The sequence below is a fragment of the Pseudochaenichthys georgianus genome, chromosome 4 (assembly GCF_902827115.2).
Source record: "Pseudochaenichthys georgianus chromosome 4, fPseGeo1.2, whole genome shotgun sequence".
Taxonomy (NCBI): domain Eukaryota; kingdom Metazoa; phylum Chordata; class Actinopteri; order Perciformes; family Channichthyidae; genus Pseudochaenichthys; species Pseudochaenichthys georgianus.
This window is the reverse complement of record NC_047506.1, coordinates 1,462,765-1,481,622: the sequence shown is the minus strand read 5'-3', so window position 1 is coordinate 1,481,622 and position 18,858 is coordinate 1,462,765. Positions and strand designations below refer to the sequence as shown.

Here is an 18,858-nt window from a genome sequence, read left to right as displayed (position 1 = left end):
TCTTCAAAAAGGAATGAAGCAGAAGAAAAATGATAACACATAAGAGAGAAGCAGAAGGGCAAAAAAGACAACAACCTGACTATGAAACAGTATACAGTAAAATATTACGGTGTAGAAAAGGAGAGAAAACATGTTTGTAAGCAGACTAACAGAAAATAAAATTCTCCGACATAGACACATGAAAAATCACGAGTTTTTATTTATTTAATTTCTTTCTTCAAGATATTCTAAATCAGGGGTGTCAAACTCAATTTCATCACGGGCCACATCAGCATGAAGGTTGCACTCAAAGGGCCGGTTGTAACTTTAAGACTATATAAAAATACATATATAAATATGTAATATATATAAAATAATGCATTATATTACATTATTGCCTCTGCATTGGATTGTTATGTGATAGGGTAATAACTTCATAATTAACTATGTCTGAAAGCAGAAGTCTAGGGCAAATAATTGCAAGTCTCTTCAGTGAGAATGTTACAACATGATTTAAAAAGAAAAGCCAAATTCTGGAAAAACAAAAACAAAGAAAGTGACAGTTTGAAAAGAAAGTGACATTTTGAAAAGAAAGTAACATTTCTTTTCTTTTCAGAAAGTAACATTTATTTTCTTTTCAGAAAGTAACATTTTGAAAAAAAAATCAAATTTGGAGAAAAAAAAATCAAATTTGAGATGCATTGTGGGACATGTAGTTTTTGGGCAACGTGTTTCTGTAAATTAACATCTAACCTTATAATAAACTTATTATATTCTTTGCAAGCTCTTGTGGGGCCACATAAAATGAAGTCGCGGGCCGGATTTGGCCCCCGGGCCTTGAGTTTGACACCCCTGTTCTAAGACCACTAAAATGTCAAAATGAACTTTCCATGAAGCGAAAAACAAAACTGTGAAAAAGGACAACACTAAAAGTTAATTTTACTTGAAGTCGGACCAAAATGACCATCAAGCTATTGAAGAAAACTTAAGTGATTAAGACAAAAAAGTATTTTTAGTATTATTGTTTACTTAGGTAACAGATCTATTGAGAAGTAGGTTCATTTTCTCATAGACTAGAATCTCACTTTAATTGGCGACCAGTGGAGTTGCCCCCTAACGGATATTAGAGAAAATGCATACTTGAGTATGTGGTTTCCATTATTCCACTGGATATAGAAACCATTAACAATATTGTTTCTCTGTACAATGATTTCATTTTAAATTAAGAAATTACAAATTGCTTTATCAACGGCCTCTCTTTGAACCACTCACCTTTGACTGTAAGCTGCGCTGTGGAGCGACTCTTTCCGGCCACAAAGAGCACGGGGCCCGACATGGAGCTCTGTGTGGAGGCGAGGCAGAGGCTGTGCACGGTGCCCTGCCTGTCGATGTTCACTGCTGAACACGCCTCCAGCACCTCCCCGTTCAGGGTCCATCGGGGGGGCCGCCCTGACTTCAGGCTGGTCTCCACCTGGAACAGCGCGGGCTCCGGCTCCATCACCTCCACGGAGCTCATCCCCCGCACTATGCTGATCGCCTGCTCTGCATGTACAGCCGTTATACACATGAACACTGACACTACTCCAGACTCACAACATTACGGAAAAGAGTAATGAAAAACTGTAGGCAATAAACTTAAAGGTCACCTATTGTGCAAAATCCAGTATAATAGGGGACCTTTAAGAGAGGACTTTTGAGAATCAATCTGTATCTAATAGATATCACAATACAAATTATATATGATAATCAATCATTTCTGATTGGCTGTTGACATCGGGCTCACCCTCCACCAGCAGCTGACAGCAGGTGTTGTCGTCTCCTGCATCACAGGTGTAGGTGTCTTCGTCTGAAGAGCAGACGTCGTCGATGGTCAGCTGCCTGTAGACATCCTGGCTGATCAGTTGGTACTTCCTGCTGGGAGCGAGCTCCTTCCTGTTCTTGTACCACCGGACCTGAGCATTGGGCCGGGACACCTGGCACTCCAGCAGACCCCGGTGCCGATACATGGCTATCTTCACCCTCAGAGGACGCACTATCACGACGGGGAGCTCTGGAGAAGGAAGGAACAAGTTACAAACCCCAAATGTTTTACTACTTAAGTCCAGGTTTAATCGTGTCGGTCGGCTCACCTTTGACTGTGAGAGTCGCATAGGATGAGACTCGCTCGGCAGTGAATTTGATCTCTCCAGCATGCTCTGGTCGGACTGACTTGAAGAACAGGGTGTGAGTTTTACCTGGAATCACATCAAAGAAAAATAAATTCTCACTTCGAGCTCCAACGTGGGGACTACGTGTTTCTTTGTGAATAAGACTGAAAAAATGTACTCCGATTTTCATGAAATTTCCTAGAAGATTGTAACACGGGACAATGGAGAACCTAATTAATTTATGAATAGATCCACGGAAAGGATACCCAAATGATCTTTCTCTTGTGTTAACATTGTGATATCAGGCATGTGTGCTGCAAATATTTGGTGCCCAAATAATGGGAAAAATGGGTTCAGGTGAAATGGGAGAATTCGCATTAACGCACCCTGAATTCAAACAAAACATGTGTACGCATTTCCTGGATCACCTGACCCGCTACCTTTTCTTAGTTGGCTTGCCAATATCCTACAACACATCGTATTTGTAGCGTCTAACCCATGTTGTTACATAATGACTTAAAGCTCAAGAAAAAAACCGAAGAGCGACTTCCCAACTCTTGAAATGTGGCCATCCCAAGACCAAATGATCGGCCGTGATCTGTACGTTTTATATTTCTGTTTTTACTGTAACGCACAAAGTATTTATACTCTTTAATAATAATAATAATAATAATAATAATAATAATAATAATAATAATAATAATAATACATTTATTTTGGGGGGCGCCTTTCAAAACACCCAAGGACACCACCACCTTTGGGGCGGTGGTGGTGAAGTCCATAGGGACTTGGCTTGGGAACTGGAAGGTCACCAGTTCAAGTCCCGGCAAGACCAAGTGCTACCGAGGTGTCCCTGAGCAAGGCACCGTTCCCCACACTGCTCCCCGGGCGCCGTTCAAAATGGCAGCACACTGCTCCTAACACTAGGATGGGTCAAATGCAGAGAAATAATTTCCCCACGAGGGATTAATAAAAGTCCATCTTATCTTATCTTATCTTACAGGGTTACAGATTTACAATTTACATTTACAATTTTACCTTACAAATTAAAACAGTGGATTTAGTGAAGTATCAGCCGGGGTAAGACAAGACAAACAACAGGAAACTGACTACAAAAGGACACAAAAGGACACAAAAGGACACAAAAGGACACAGGGTACAGATTATAGAGAAAATGCCAGTTTGAACAGGTGGGTTTTGAATGTTGTTATGGAATCAGACTGTCGGATGTGTCGTGGCTTTAGGCCTATATTTCAGCGGTTGGTGTCTCACCGTGGTGATTGGTCTTGACGGTGTCCCCAGGTCGGATTCGGCAGTCGTCTCTGTACCACCGACCATCCAAATCCTCCTGGTTGACCTCACACAGGAAGTTCACAGCTTGACGCTCCATCGTGTCAACATCCTCCAGATCCTTCACTATGTGGATGTCCCTCGCTGGCAGGAGAAAAAACAAACTGTGACTGACGTTAAAGTAACCAAACAGAACTTTATCATCCTGTCAGATCTCTCTCAGTCATCACATTATCACTTTTTGAAAATACTTTGAGCAGCGTTTGGAAGTTGTCCATGGTGATTCAAAGTAAAAAAGTGTAAAAACAAAAGAAGATATCACATCGTTTTTGAGCGGATACAATATTTAGAGTTACAGCAGATTGAAGATTCTTAAACCAATGCTTTGGACCAATTGAAGCCCCTTCATATGAATGTTTAGGTCTTGTCAGGTTCTGGCTATGACTTGGACTTGACTCAGACATTTTCCTTGTGATAAGACCAAATGAAAACAATGAAAGTAGCTCGGTCTATTGACCCTCCTCACCTGTGACACTGAGTCTGCCTGCAGTCTGAACGCCGTTGGCCTCAAAAGAGAAAAAGCCTGCGTCTCCTAAAGCCACGCGGCTCAGCACCAGCGAGTGTTTCTTCCCATGTGTGCTGATGCGCCAGTTGGGTTTGGACTTTAGCTGCATGTCATCTCTGGACCACACGCCCTCGATGAAGGCCAGGTTCAGGGTCACTTCGAAGGAGCAGCTCTCACACTCAGACACCTCCACATCCTCCAGGCCCTTCACCACCTGCAGACGGTTCTCTGGCACAACACACACAGGGTTAAAGATCCAAAAGGTCATTCTCGACTGCACTGAAATGTACCACTTAGTGTGAGAAAACTTACTTGCAGCAGCTACTATTCCTCCAGGTATTGTATCTCCCATGTCTCCAGGCATTCTCTTGGTGTGATTGGGAATCTTGTTTGCTTTTAACCAAAGTTATTATAACTATAAAATGAAGAAAACATATCAATAAATAACACTGACCCAGAAGAAAACTAAGCAAGGTATCAATTAAAGGATCTTTGGTTGTGCCACACGGCCTATTTCAAGTTACTCTCTTTAGAAAATAGTTTTGCACATTATCGTTTGCAATGTTTTTTAACATTTTACATGCCTAAGAGTAGTGCAGGGATGAAGTATTTTTGTAGGCAGACCAGGAAGTTAGCATCTCCGTTATCCTTGATAAAAAGGCAAAAGCTAATAGAGGAACTACCTCACGGTCACTTGACTTCCTGTCAACACCGGCAAGCTAAAGGCAGCGAGTGTTAGGCGTGATGAGGTTTAGTATTTTCATTTAGCCGTTTAGAAACCGCAGTTTTTATGACACGACTGGACATGCGGGATTTACTGACTTATTTCATGTCATGGAACACAACATGAAAATCTCTTCAGCCTGTGTAACCACAGATCTTTTTTCCGGCATCTAACTAAAAAACATATTCAAAAACCTCATTGACTTTGAGACAGAGTGAACAGGAAGTGCTTAAATGTTGAGTAATTTCCAAGTTTACGAACTAATTCCTGCACCACAGTTTCCCTCCCAAGCTAAGGATGTGTTAGCCTTCCAAAATGGCAACACTGACTGATCAAAATGGAAAGACATGGCTTGACTGTGATGTGGTTGAACCCTGTGATGGCATGCCAGCGCTCCCCAGTATAACAGCAGAGTAATCTCTGTCACCTCACTCGGCTGAGCTCAGCACCACCAATATAGACTCAGCTGTGATGCCACCTCCATCAGGCTGCATGCACTGAACCGAGGAGAAAGGGACGCGTATAAAAACAAACGAGAACTTCCAATCACTCAACTGATTAATATGATATGAGATCCTCGCAAACTGGCTCCTCCCACTATCATTACGAGGTTTTCTCTAAGAGGACATTCCTTCTCATCATAATGGCTGAAACGACACTTAATCTGCCAATCATTATCTACGTGTTCCCTTGAGGCCAAATCAGTTATATCTGTTGAGATATTTTCCAAGCATGTCATATGGAAAAATACCACGCTTAGGGTTAGCGTTAGCATTAAAACTTTAACTTATTTTCCACTGACATAACATGTGATGGAAACTATCTTGTGATCCTAAGAATTCAAACAAAGACAGAAAAACTACCAGAATATTCCAGATCCTCTGCAGCGATGCACCCACCTTCAACTTTGAGTTTCTAGAAAGAATAAATCCTTGCATGTCCTCTTGTTGCACAAAAACAAAACTCCCTCACCAGAAAAAGAGGATAGAAACATCCAACATGGCAACAGACGTGTCCGAGGCTCGTCTTGTGTCTCACAAAGCCTTTAAGATTAACAACAAGCGTTTAGCCAGAGGAGAGCGTGCCCAGGTTGGAGAGTCCCAGAGGCAGACAGCATAAAGCGCTTTCTCTTTTTTCTTGTGGTGATGGAGCGAAGTGCTGAACAGCTGACATATCTCTCCCCACATACTAACCTCCAAAATAGCCCTCCGTCAGTGTAAGGGCAAAGATAGCTCTGGGTATAATGGTGTGAGGCAACTCATGTCCAGCATCAATGGAACTATCGTTAAACAATCAAAATGTATACGATAGGCTTAGTGAGTGTTGGATGGTTTTCTACACTGAATTGATGAGTGACAAACAAGTAGTAAGTCAGTGGTTCCTTTTTCCTGCCATTAAGAGACATATTTTTGGGATATGTTATATTATTGTAAATGCATAACTAAAACATTGCAGAGAAACTTATTAAATGCACAGTAAACCCAATGCTATGCTATCAGGGGTACATTTTCAACTGATTTTTTATGAACATTTAATATTTTATTGTAGGCTCTGTGAATAAAGCCTTTTGGGTTAAGGTGTTCAATATGTTAAGGTGTTTTTAAAAATTCTGTGAATTTATATATATATGTTTTAAATGTTTAAAGATAGCCAAACATTCTTTTTAAGATTTCTTCACCTTTACTTTTTATATTTTATTATTATTTATTACATTTATTATTTTTATTATTTTTTATATTATTTATTTTTATTTTTAGTCTTTTTTCTTTAACCTCTACAAATCAAAAAGTCCTTGGGAGCCACATTTGGGAACGAGTCTAGATAACGTGTAAGTGTTAGTGTGTGATTAGGGTCTCACATATCCTCTTTTAAATACACCAATTGGCATTCCCTTGTGAGGTAATCTACTGGCCCAGCAGCCATGCAGATATTAATTAATCTAGCGCCTCCAACTTGAAAATATGTTAGGGTGAATGGGTTTTATTTAGCTTAAAATAAACAAGATGTAACATCGTGGGGTTTCCCCTCTCATCCAGACAGTGCACATCATTGTGTCCGCCTCAGGTTGACGGACAGTTCCATGTGCCTTCCTTAATCCAGTGAAACTCGACAGGATAATCCCTCGGGGCCCAAAAAACAAGTTGTCGTCACGGAGAGAGGACGAAGGCCTGCGGAAGCAAAGCAGTCTCCTTTTACAATTCTCCAGCAGGACACTCGTTACCGAGCTTTTAACAAGCTTCTTGGAGCCATGGAAGGAAATATTAAAAGGCCTTTATTGGGGAGGCCTCACCTTTCCTATTAGCCCTGACCTACGTTAGTCAGACCATGTTGGCCTTCAATCATTCAGACGCCACCATAAAGGTGTTTTACTATTTCCTTTCTCCTGGATGCTTTAGTTGGAGAGCGGCTTCTTGTTCATCCTGTTTTTCCAAGAGCACCCAACAGGTCTTTCATCCAGGGTTGAGTTTACAGAGCAACAAGTTATCTTTATTTTTGTCTTATTTGAAACGTATCTATAGTAAATGTAATTTAAAGATTTGTGCATATGCATTACAAACAGAACATGCATTGCTTTAAAAAGCCTTTTTTTATATCAATTCAATTCAAAACCTTTATTTATGCAGGTAAAATCCCATTGAGATCAATTATCTCTTTTTCAAGGGAGACCTGCAATATGTTTATTTTTTTGTGAGTGACACATGACAGTATTTTTACCGCGGGACAAAGAACATTAATGAACATTTTAAACAAAATAATGCTTTGAAATGTAAATGAGCCGGATTTTAGCTTTGAGCTAATTTCCATCCGTAGTCCCGTCACATACAACATTTATGAGCATAACATTTATATACATGGCAAACAGAAATACATGATATGCAGAAAGAGCAAGAGCAGCATACAAGCATTTACCACAAGGCAGTACAACAGGGGTGTCAAACTCAAGGCCCGGGGGCCAAATCCGGCCCGCGACTTCATTTTATGTGGCCCCACAAGAGCTTGCAAAGAATATAATAAGTTTATTATACGGTTAGATGCTACTGTAAAGTAGTTTTTGGGCAACGTGTTTCTGTAAAGAAACACTTTGCCCAAAAACTACATGTCCCACAATGCATCTCAAATTTGACTTTTCTCAGAATTTGCCTTTTCTTTTAAATATTCATTTTTCTTAGAATTTGCCTTTTTCTCCGAATTAGATTTTTTTTTTCAAAATGTTACTTTATTTTCAAAATGTCACTTTCTTTTCAAAATGTCACTTTCTTTTCAAAATGTTACTTTCTGAAAAGAAAAGAAATGTTACTTTCTTTTCAAAATGTCACTTTCTTTTCAAAATGTCACTTTCTTTTCAAAATGTCACTTTTTTTTCAGAATTTGGCTTTTCTTTTTAAATCACTGAAGAGACTTGCAATTATTTGCCCTAGACTTCTGCTTTCAGACGTAGTTAATTATGAAGTGTTTACCCTATCCCATAACAATCCAATGCAGAAGCAATAATTTAATATAATGCATTATTTTATATATATTAAATATTTATATATGTATTTTTATATAGTCTTAAAGTTACAACCGGCCCTTTGAGTGCAACCTTCATGCTGATGTGGCCCGTGATGAAATTGAGTTTGACACCCCTGCAGTACAATGTAGCTACGACATGTACAGTGCACGTCTATTGGTTTCTCAACCATTCTTTGAGTTGATCTCTATTGACAGTGGGACAAACCCGTATCTCAGTTGGGCGGCTATTCCACGATGAGCTCTGTATAATAGGCTACATTGGGTCCTAGGATTATGGGAACCAGTGCAATGCTATCTTCTGGGGCAGCTTACAAAATATGTCATCCCGCATGCACCACTTCATGTCTTTGGCATTCATTAGTCTATTTGGACCAAAACAAACACTGCAGCAGGTTATTCACAAAACCATATTGACACAGAGTCCCTGATTGGGTGACATAAGGATCAACATGACAGAAATAAACAAACAAAATATCTTACATTAGTGAAGATGCAGGGCATTTATTACAGTATTTAAGAGTGATTATTAGTGTGGAGGAACCATAGGCAGGAGCATGTTTTAAGAGACAGAAGACAAATAAATGAAAAGAAGAAGAAACAATTCAGTTGTCCTGGGTGTAGTGCCAGTATATTTATTCCCAATGTTGCTTGATGTTGAGAAAACCCCTTTCATGCAAATCCAACTGTTACGTTCAAAATAGGAAAATGGTCGAAGTCACTAGTGAAAACAACTTTAATTAGATGGCTATTTCTAATAAACACGACTAACACAAACTGTCTTCATCAGGGCTGTTTTAACATTTCTAAGCAGTATGTTTTCTAAATCTGATTAAATGCTTTTTAACTGTTTGCAAGAAGAGAGATCTGGACCTTTTCTGTTCCTAACAATGTCTGAACTTCTGAGCACCTCAGACCTTTTTTCTTTTTGAGGACGTCATGTCTTTTGAACTCAAACAGATGTAAGAAAAGGCCTAAAATCATCTCCCTCCAAAAAGTGAAGACGTCCAACAGATCAAGCTTATCTGGAGAAATGTGGACCTCCTTGTGTGCAGCATCCGGTGCACACGGTCTAAAAATAGAGTAATGTTAAAGGAACCAAGGCAATGTGAGGATGTGTGGAGTGAATTTAGAAGTCGACAAAACAGCTGAACAGTCCACCTAAGCCTCTGGATCCCTGTTTGGAACGACCCCAACGAAATGTGTCACATTTCCTCCGGTCCAGACTCTACACCTGACATATAGAAGAATATAGAATGACATATAGAAAAATATTTATCTGTTAAACACATACTGTATATTTATTCATCTGAATATGAGCCCAGTATCACAGATGTTGTGTGTAACAGCATGCTGTTAGTTATGAGCTATTTCTGTATACACATCAGAATAACATTACATGACCTTGAGTCAAGAAAATAAAGTGGACAGTCTTGGTATGTCTAATTACAGCACGTCGTTGTGTTTAATATCCCATCCTTTCTAAACAAGTGGCCTCACAGTGTCATCTAGTGAGCCTCAGAGGTACTAACAAGTGGTTAAATTATTTAAAGGGGCCCTACTCTGCTCATGTTCAGGTTCATATAAGTATTTAGTGCCTCTACTGTGACATGTCTCCATGCTTTAATGTTCAAAAAGCTCTTTATTTTTCTGCAGCACCTCTTTTCACCCTCTGTATGAAACCAGAGCTCTGATTGGTTAGCTGGCCAGCTCTGTTGTGATTGGTCAACAGCTTAGAGATGTCCCGCACCTCAACACGTATAATGTGTTGGAGCGTTAGCCAATAGAAGCATGAGTGTGACATAGTCATGTCACTGTGTTATGGAAGTAAACAAAGGAGTCCAATGGAGGTGTTTCAGACGGGTATAGGGACTGTGTCGGAGAGAAACTCTCTCCGAAGGGAACACAGGGATGTTAGCCTCTATACATGCACAAACACAGACTAAGGACATGGAAAAGTGCTTGAAGCTTGAACATAGGTCGATATTTCCACATTATTAATGAGGTAAAAATGTTAGCATTGACTAAACACGTGATCAAATGTGGAAGAACAATTGCAAGGTTTTACCATGGAAACATGGGAATGGAACATGATGCTGAGATATGTTATCCATTCGAGCAGACTAAGGAAAACTCTTAGTAAAACGGTCACAAGACAGGAGTTAGCACCTGTTAATAATCAAGTGTGTCAGATATTTTCATAATACAAACCATTGTTCGAGGTTTTTGCCTCTTTTGTTCCATCTCAGTGGATGACAGGAAAGGAGGCACAACTTTGAGGAATGGACTGTTAGATATTTGCGTGATATTGTCCTACTTTTCCTTCTTGAGTTATGTCAAAAAAAAGAAGTTTTGTGAGGTCTCGCGTATACCTTGACCTTTGCTAAACAAAATCTCCTTCTGTCCAAGAGGATATTTGTGTCAAATTCCCTTTTCAAAAAAATATCTTGCTGAACAAAAGAGTTTGAAAAGGTGTGTGTGGGTGTGTGTTAAATTATTCACGTGTAAGCAGCTGTCTCATCTTCCAACAAAAAGTAATCTCCTGAAAAGCAACAAGTGGAGGAATTATTTATGATCAAAGTGTTACTGACACTGAGCAGTCAGACAGAAACCTGCTGCTGCTTTTAAACTGAACACACGCACACAAACTGTCCTGCCTCACCTGCTGCTTCAGTCTGCTCTCCCCAGAATTACCTTAACACAAATAAACATGACTAAACAGTGACATTTACTATTTAAAGGGACACATAATTTCTCCCAGTTTATGTTTGTTTTGATGATGTTTCACAATACACTTCTAATCCGGTCCGCATAGGGAACGGTGAAGTGGATGGATGGATAAAAAACGTAGGATTTTAACCCAGGAAATGTTTCCCATATTAGGCTTAATACATTTAATATAATATAATATAATGCTATATACAACATCAATGTTGTTGCCAATTATTGACATATCAAACATATGCAATGTGTCTTTTAGGACCAACAATAAATACATTTCCTGGGTAATAAAGTTCAGTTTTTTATAAACAGGTTTATTTAATTGGTTAAGATTGTGAAAATGAAAGAATACTTCGTAATTGTGTTCAGGACTGACTGGCGACAATAGTGGATTCAGTAAAGGTTGAAAATAATATATTAATACACACTATCAATAGTGAATATTTTTGGTCAACTAAGGACATTTTATCAGCCTTTTTAGAATAAGATAAAGGGTTAAATGAAGTTTGATTTACAATGTACAGTGATAAAAAGAAGATTGACCTGGTATTTTCACATGGGACACCTTTGTAAACCCTTTATGTTTTCCTCGGGACAACGCCCACTTCGCCAGAATTAAAACCCTGTCCGTTTTTCCTCCACGGAGACGCACATTTTTCCTCATAGACAATATGATCGCTGGAATCTGTCTTTGTTGCTGCTCTTGCCGTCCAACCAGCCAATCAGAGTTAGTATCCTGTTCGAAACGCCCACAAATATCGCTCACTGTCCAATCAGGGAGCTCCTTCACCCGAACGCCATTTTGTGGGTTTATAACAGCGATGGTCGGGTCTCCTGCTGGCGGCTGGTTGCTGGAACCTGTTGCTCCGCAGTTCCGTGTTGTGCAATGGACGGGTGAGTTATCCAAGCGTCTTTACGTACACACTCAGATAAAATGTACTTTCTGCCTGTTTTATTCACACCTGAGAGCCATACGAAAAACATGTCGTCCATTAACGGTTGTCCAGAGAGCCGTTGGTGTTGTTGTTGTTCGCTTAACTGTCGATAAAGTTGTGTTTAAAGTGGTAAATAAGCAGGAGTTAGCATTAGCGTTAGCATCGGGACGGCCCATTCTCAAAACCATCAATTTCACCAAAAAAGGTGCTTTCGTTTACATGCAAACACACATTTATTTAGCACATAGCGTTATTCTTAGGATCCGCTTTTGTTGAATAGGTTGTGGGAAGAATCACTAAGTTACAGTAACGTTACAGATTCACGATGTTCTCACGCCCACTGAGTGTTTTCACGATGCTGCCTCTCCTAGAAAAGTGTAGATTCAGTGAACAATAATGTAATTTCATGTGTTAAAAGTATGCCGAATTGAAGAGTACTCCCAGTTGATTCGTTTAAGGTGAACATATTATGTTTTTATAGGTTTTTTGTTGTGAGGATTAAGAATGCAAATTAAAAATGACCATGTTTCAAATGGAGTTCAGTTGTATTTGCACTGTAACGAACGGAAGTAACTGGAACTCGGTGTAATTTAGACTGTAGGCCAGTATAGCTTAACAGGGGTTTTGTTGCCAAGCAAATCCCTTTTTTAATGAAGATTTTATTAAAAACTTCACATGTTGCATGTGTGTCGACTTGAATGTTTCCAGTTGATTAGTTTTAGAGATAAAGAGTCATATCCTGGCAGGTTTGTGGATTTAATGTTTTGAAAGATGGCTTTACAATGATAGTAATGTCATTCAGTTGTATTTGCTCAAAAGGGAAGGGGAGTATTATATATAGTCTATGGGTGTAACAACGGTGTGTTTTTAGGCCTCAATTGAAGCTATTAGAAAGTGGTCTTAGTTTGATATGGACGAGTATTTTCTTTATCGGTTTTAAAGATTAACAGGAGAACTTTAAATCAACAGTATTTCATAAGTAGTAACCGTTGCTAAGATGTTAAAGGGTGCAATTATGATGAAATGCCTTCTGTCAAGCTTCATACTGCTTACATTGAGTTGTACATCTTATTTTAAATGGTTGTATTTCCACCTGGTGACACTGCAGGTCTCCTAAGACAGAACGGGTCTCAACTCTATTGAGTTGTTGGCAAAGGGAGGAAACATGAGAACAATCCTGTTTGTCCTGCATGTGTTTGTTTTCCATTGACTACAATAGTATTGATCTATTTGTTATTGACCTGAAGGAGTCAGTTGGCCACACATCTGAAGACAATGGAGTAGTGTCAACTGTTCTTTTGAGCTGTTAATATAATAACGGTCCTTTTAGCTGCAGATTGTGAGACGTTTGAGTTCTCGTTGTGAATATGTGTGTCTTGTCAGGGCTCATTCGTGCCCTGGGGGTCCTCTTCCAGCTGCTTTACAGCCTGTACAGTCAGCCAGCCCGACCAGCCGGTTTTCCATTATCTAACTGTCGAAGACATTTGACCAACTCTGTGCTTCAAGTATTCATGTCACAATGGTTCATGTATATGTCATAAATACGTGTACTTCACCTGAGTATTTCTGTTATGTGAGAAAATGGTAGTGTCTTTTGTTCTTGGGATTGTAGTTCCTAACGTGTCCTAATTCCATTGATTCATATTTTTATTGTGAATTTTTTATTTTATTCACAATTTTTGGGCAGTACGTTAGACTTTGGTTTTTATCCCAGTTTTTTAGTAAAAGGTGACGCCTCTAAATGTCTGTTTTTTCAGTCAAAAACCTGAAGATATCCACCGTAATAAATTATACAACAGACAAGCGAGTCATGAATTATCCAACAAGTTCATTAGACAATGGTTGCAGTTCTACTTCTTATTTCATGGGTCTGAAATTGTAGGTCTACTAAAAGTGATACATTACACATCATTACAAAAATAATTTCCCCTATTTTTATTGTCAAATTCTTCATGTAAACCAGTCGGTTCACAATAAAAAATAATGAATGAATGTCTACGGCACGGTGCTCATTTCAATCTGATATCTGTTGTTTGGGTCACACGACCTCCTCATAATGTGCTCCTGCATACTCAGGCTCTTGATTTGTAGATTTACTAAAGAAGCTAGGAGACAAACCAGGAAATAAAACAAATGAAAAATTGCCGAGTGGAAATCTCTCCAGAATGATCAGGACATTACAGACTGGATCCTTATTTTTCTGCCTCTACATGAAACAAGTTATTGTACTCCTCCACTGCATATCTCTGGCTGCACATCATTATTGTATCATATGAAGGTTCACTTCGTCAGACTGAGAAGACCCTTTTTGATAAGATTTTTTTAAGTCTTTTTAAAGTATCGAAATATGTTTGTTATTTTGGTCATTAATATATCGGTCTTTATTTTCATTTGAAGCTTTTATTGACGTTTTAAAGAAGCTTTGGATGTCATAACATTTCATATATAATATAACATTCCACACAGCGCCCCCTAGTGATCCGTGAGTATATTGGTAACATTTCACATTTATAAATTAAAGTTTTTCGCACTCTCGCAGGAATATCTCCACAATGGAGCGAGCTTAAGTTTCACTTTCGATTGCATGATATAGCCCAGCGCAACACCTTCATCACACATGTTGCCACTTGTTTGTACCATATTCAGGTGATTTGTAATCTGTTCTAAAAAAACAATGTGTTTTTGAGTTAGGTGGTCCGTGAGTGTTTTTTTATTGGTTAAGTGGTCCTTGGTATGAAAACGTTTGAGAAACACTGAGCAAGAGGACCTTTCCTTATGAACACGTTGTCACACTAGGTTGGTTTAAGGCACTGCATCTCCAAACGGCACAGTTCACGCCTTTTTAGCTTAATATTGTTAATACAGAGCAGTGAGTGAAGGCGTTACTGCTCGACTCCTTCTTTTTGTTTTTCCATTAGGATTTTGTGTGGATAAGAACCTGGTACTAATTATTTTGTTTATTTGTTTGTGCAGATTCTTAGAAGATGAGGACATATCTTAATTTATTCATGCATCTGTATCTCTGACATCGTTTTAGTCTGATTTATTCATTCACCTCTCCCGTTTAATTTCCTGCTTTTCAGATTTACGACCTGCGAGTCATTTGTGTAACGTATTGACAGATTGATCCCGCGGCATCCTGCCCTGCAGCTGAAACCCTCTGCATGCTGTGTTGATGTTAAACGCTTTAATCTGGTGCGACCTTCCGTCTCTGTGCTCAGCCTCTCTGGAGCAGCCTGCTGGCTTTCTGAGGGTTTCATGGGAATGATATGATATTAACAGCTTTCTCACTTCTCATTCTGACCACTTACAGCTGCCGTGTGATGCAGCAGATCTGCACACATTCTTTCAAATGCTTTCAATATCAACTATTTGAAATATATCAGAACACTCCCTTGAATCAGAAGCATTTTCAGGAATTTCATTTAATCCCAACGGAAACACGTGAGCTTTTAAGACTCGTAGCGAATGTTATCCCCCTGCCGCTTAGCCCCCTCTTAGATATGTTGAAATCACCTCAGAGTTTGTAGGTTTGGAGAAACACATTTTAATATAGTGACATAAATTAATACACGCAGCTTCGTCCCTCGTAAAAAGAAAAGGATAAATGGTGGCTGGGGGAAAGGGAAATATTTGGAGAATTTTGTTTATTCAAAGAAATAAACGCTAATATTTATGGAAAAAACTTGAATATTCTTAGGGTTTAAATTGGGTTTAGAATGTACTAGAAAAAAAAGAAATGTTTTAGATACTAAACCTGAATATCCTCTAATATTTTATAAAGTGACGCGTTGACAAAAATACCCAAACAATAAATTGGTAACATTTAAGAAAAAAAAATATAATCTAAAATCACAAACTTATGAAAAATAAAATGAAGTTGTAATGTTTTATTGTAAAGGAACCAGTGGCTCCGTATTTTATTTTATTTCTTTACCTACACACTCCTGAAAGAAAATGTGATCTCTTAAATCCCAAGTTCCTACCCCCTGTTTGATAACCCCCTCCGCGGCTCTGTATTAGTATCATTTGTTCAGCAGTTTAATTGTGATGTGCAGATGTTTTTATCTGCAACAAGCTGCAGTCAGCTGGCGACCTGTCCTCTCTGCTGGGTCTCTCTCTCTCCTCAGGCTTTAACCTCATTTTAACTTTTTGTTTTGGCTTGTTGTTTTGAGTTTCTCTCCCTGCTGCTTCTAACACGCTGTCTTCTCTTTACAGCAGTGTCCACCAAGATTTAACAGTTGGTACTAAGGTAGGCACCTCTGCTTCCTCTTCCTCCCCCTCTCTTCCTCCTCCTCTTCCTCTTTGTTGGTTTGTGTTCTGCTGTGAAATGCTTAGATTTGATTTGCACTATTTAAGGTCACTAACAAATCTCCCTTTCAATTATGATGGGTCTTAGTTGCATGAAAAATGTCTCAACAGGAAACGCTTATTCTAATATTGTTTATTCATCAATTAATAGTCTAGTTTTTGGGAGTATGAAATGTCAGGAAATTGTGAAAATAAATGTTTTACTACTTTATTTAGATTAGAACTTAATTTATAATACAGTTTCCTTAGTACTGCCACTAACATGTGTTTATGCATTATCCAGGCTGCTTTTCTAAACATTAAAGGGGACTTAAAGTCACTAATGGCGCTTTTCCATTGTAGCACGGTTTTCCACTAGGGGTAGTTCCGGCTCAGGGCTACTTTTTCACTTTTTTTTCTGGCCCTCCAAAATCGAGGTTCTTACCGAGCCAACAACCGGGCTCAATATGCTAAACTAGTGACGTAAACACTCTCGACTGCTGATTGGTCAGAGAGACGCGCTGGCAAGGAGGCTACAACTACAACAAGATGAACATATTTTACCGTGATTTAATTGTAATACACGTTTCAAAAATGATGCCGAAGTAACAACATACTGATACCGGTTAGTAAAAACCATGAATTAATGCTTTGACAAGTCTGCAGACAGACGGCAGGCGAACAACCTTTTAAAATGCGTGTTTTCTGAATGGAGATCGGCTAAGCTAACGTTGTATATGCGGTGGAAAAGCGCCATAAGATAATTTGGCTAAAAGGCAAAAGTAGTCCTCTAGAAAATCTTACTTTTTAAAATAATTAAATTGTAATAATTTTGTACATTTCCTTCTATTTATAACCTTATTATTTTCATTTGATAATAGCCATATTTAATTCATACACCTATTCATAATATATTGATATTAAATAAGCCCTCTTTAAGAGCGGTGGTATTTACGAGTGTTTGCACAAAGCACTCTGCTTCCCCTTGTCCTTCTCTTTTGTATGCAGGCTGTAAATACAGGTTTTTGTTATTACCTGTCACAACAAAAGCCCGTGACACTTACTCTGCATCAGTACATATTAAAGGGAACTTATATTTAGCTGAAGTAGTAGTTCTTTTGAAAAACTTCCCCTTTTTTAAAATAGTTTATTTTAGTTTGTACATATCAATTAATGTACAATTGCTTCTATCGATAACCTCATTCTTTTTTTATTCCATGATTTAATTCATAGCCACATTTATTCATTTAATTGACTTATGTAATATTATTAAATGAGATTTGTAAGCTCAGCCCTAACATGCATTTGTTTTTGGCTTTGGGAAAGATTAGTTCATTGTCTCTGTATTGATCTTGAAAAACGTTAAATATCAGGGTGTCCGCGGGGTCTTACGAAGTATTCAAAGTTGATAAATCAATTTATCTAAAAAGTATTAAATGGCATGTTCCAAGGTATTACATTTTGTAGCTTGTTTCCAATAAGTATATAAATGGTCCAAAGAGGTTGTATTCTACAGTGTGCCTGAATGTAGTCATGGCGTAGGTGTGTAGTGATTCTGTGGAGTTTATTGATGGCCTCCCGTTGGGTTTGACGTCATCTGAACAGGACGTCGCACGCTCACTGCTTGATAGCGCGAAGGTCCGTTTACGCCGGTTGCTAAGCAACATCGTTATGGTGAAATGCAAGTCTGCGTCCAAATGGTTGGAAGATAAGGAGGAGGGACAATCAATGCTGTCGTGGCTTCCTTCCTTGTCTTTCCATCAAGCCACTAGACGCCTTAAACAGACCGTTCTAACTCGTTTCCTTCCTTTAAAGTACTCACAGTTTGAAGTGTGGCTTGGCCTCCGATGGTTTAGAAGATGTTGCGATGTGTTTGCTCAAAATAAAATAACAAACTTTTGCACATGCAATAAAGAAAATAGGCCTTTACAATATTCAAAAGAAATAGGCAAAAATAAAATAACAAACAACTTAGATATTCTTTCTTTCTTGATAATGCTTATAACTTCGTAACTTACAGGGTACTTGTACGGTTTGTATGTACGTGTACGGTTAAAAACTGTTCCTGGACGGCGTCTCAACAGGTTGCCCATCTCTGTGGCTTTAGCACAGGTGCCGTGGGAATTGTATTCCTTTATAGTGCGTTGACTACAGATGTCACAATTAGGTGGCCTTTCTTATACAAATCAAAATACTGGCTCTAACAAATGCTGTATATAGTCAATGTGAGGTAAAGGGTGTCGCCAAGGTAACCGGTTAAAACTCCAAGTGGCGATGAGGTCTTAAAATGTATGGAAAGGGTCTTAAAAAAGGACTTAAAAGGCCTTACATTTGACTTCAGGATTCCTGCATATACCCTGAATATATATTTTTTAAGTTTGCAGCGACCCCGTGAACACCATTAGAGTCCGGCGCTGCCACCTGGAAACACTCAGAGGTTTTCTCTGTAATTAGTGTTGCGTTCTCACTGTTTTATAAACGTATTCTGAACTGCTGCAGTGATTTAGACACATTCCTCAACAAGTCTGACGATAATCCGATTATTCAACAATAATTTTACATTCTTAAAGGACCAGACCGCTGACTTTGCACCCATTCAGTATAAATCCTGCCGACTGAATCATTGGTCAGGTTTTACATATTTTTAGGGAGAAGGACCTTTGGTTTCTCTTCATTTTCTCTGTGGCATGTTTCAGT

General features: G+C 38.8%; 2 protein-coding genes across 6 annotated transcripts in view; one reads left to right on the top strand and one right to left on the bottom strand.

The window, feature by feature from the left end:
* Positions 1–4,345, bottom strand: part of obscna (obscurin, cytoskeletal calmodulin and titin-interacting RhoGEF a) — a 120,306-nt gene extending 115,961 nt beyond the window's left edge. Inside the window, 6 exon segments of the mRNA XM_071202968.1 lie at positions 1,252–1,521; positions 1,763–2,029; positions 2,109–2,213; positions 3,399–3,560; positions 3,943–4,209; positions 4,294–4,345. Coding sequence (XP_071059069.1) covers positions 1,252–1,521; positions 1,763–2,029; positions 2,109–2,213; positions 3,399–3,560; positions 3,943–4,209; positions 4,294–4,345 — 1,123 coding nt within the window.
* Positions 4,346–11,741: 7,396 nt separating this feature from the next.
* LOC117445855 (polypyrimidine tract-binding protein 1-like) overlaps positions 11,742–18,858 on the top strand; it is a 31,728-nt gene continuing 24,611 nt past the window's right edge. The window contains exons 1-2 of one of the 5 annotated variants that reach the window (XM_034081752.2): positions 11,757–11,830; positions 16,090–16,123. In XM_034081752.2, coding sequence (XP_033937643.1) covers positions 11,823–11,830; positions 16,090–16,123 — 42 coding nt within the window. In that variant the 5' untranslated portion in view covers positions 11,757–11,822. Of the gene's footprint in view, positions 11,831–15,031; positions 15,067–16,089; positions 16,124–18,858 lie in introns of those variants that run through there. The other 4 variants (XM_034081753.2, XM_034081751.1, XM_034081754.1 and 1 more) reach the window with 4 other exon arrangements.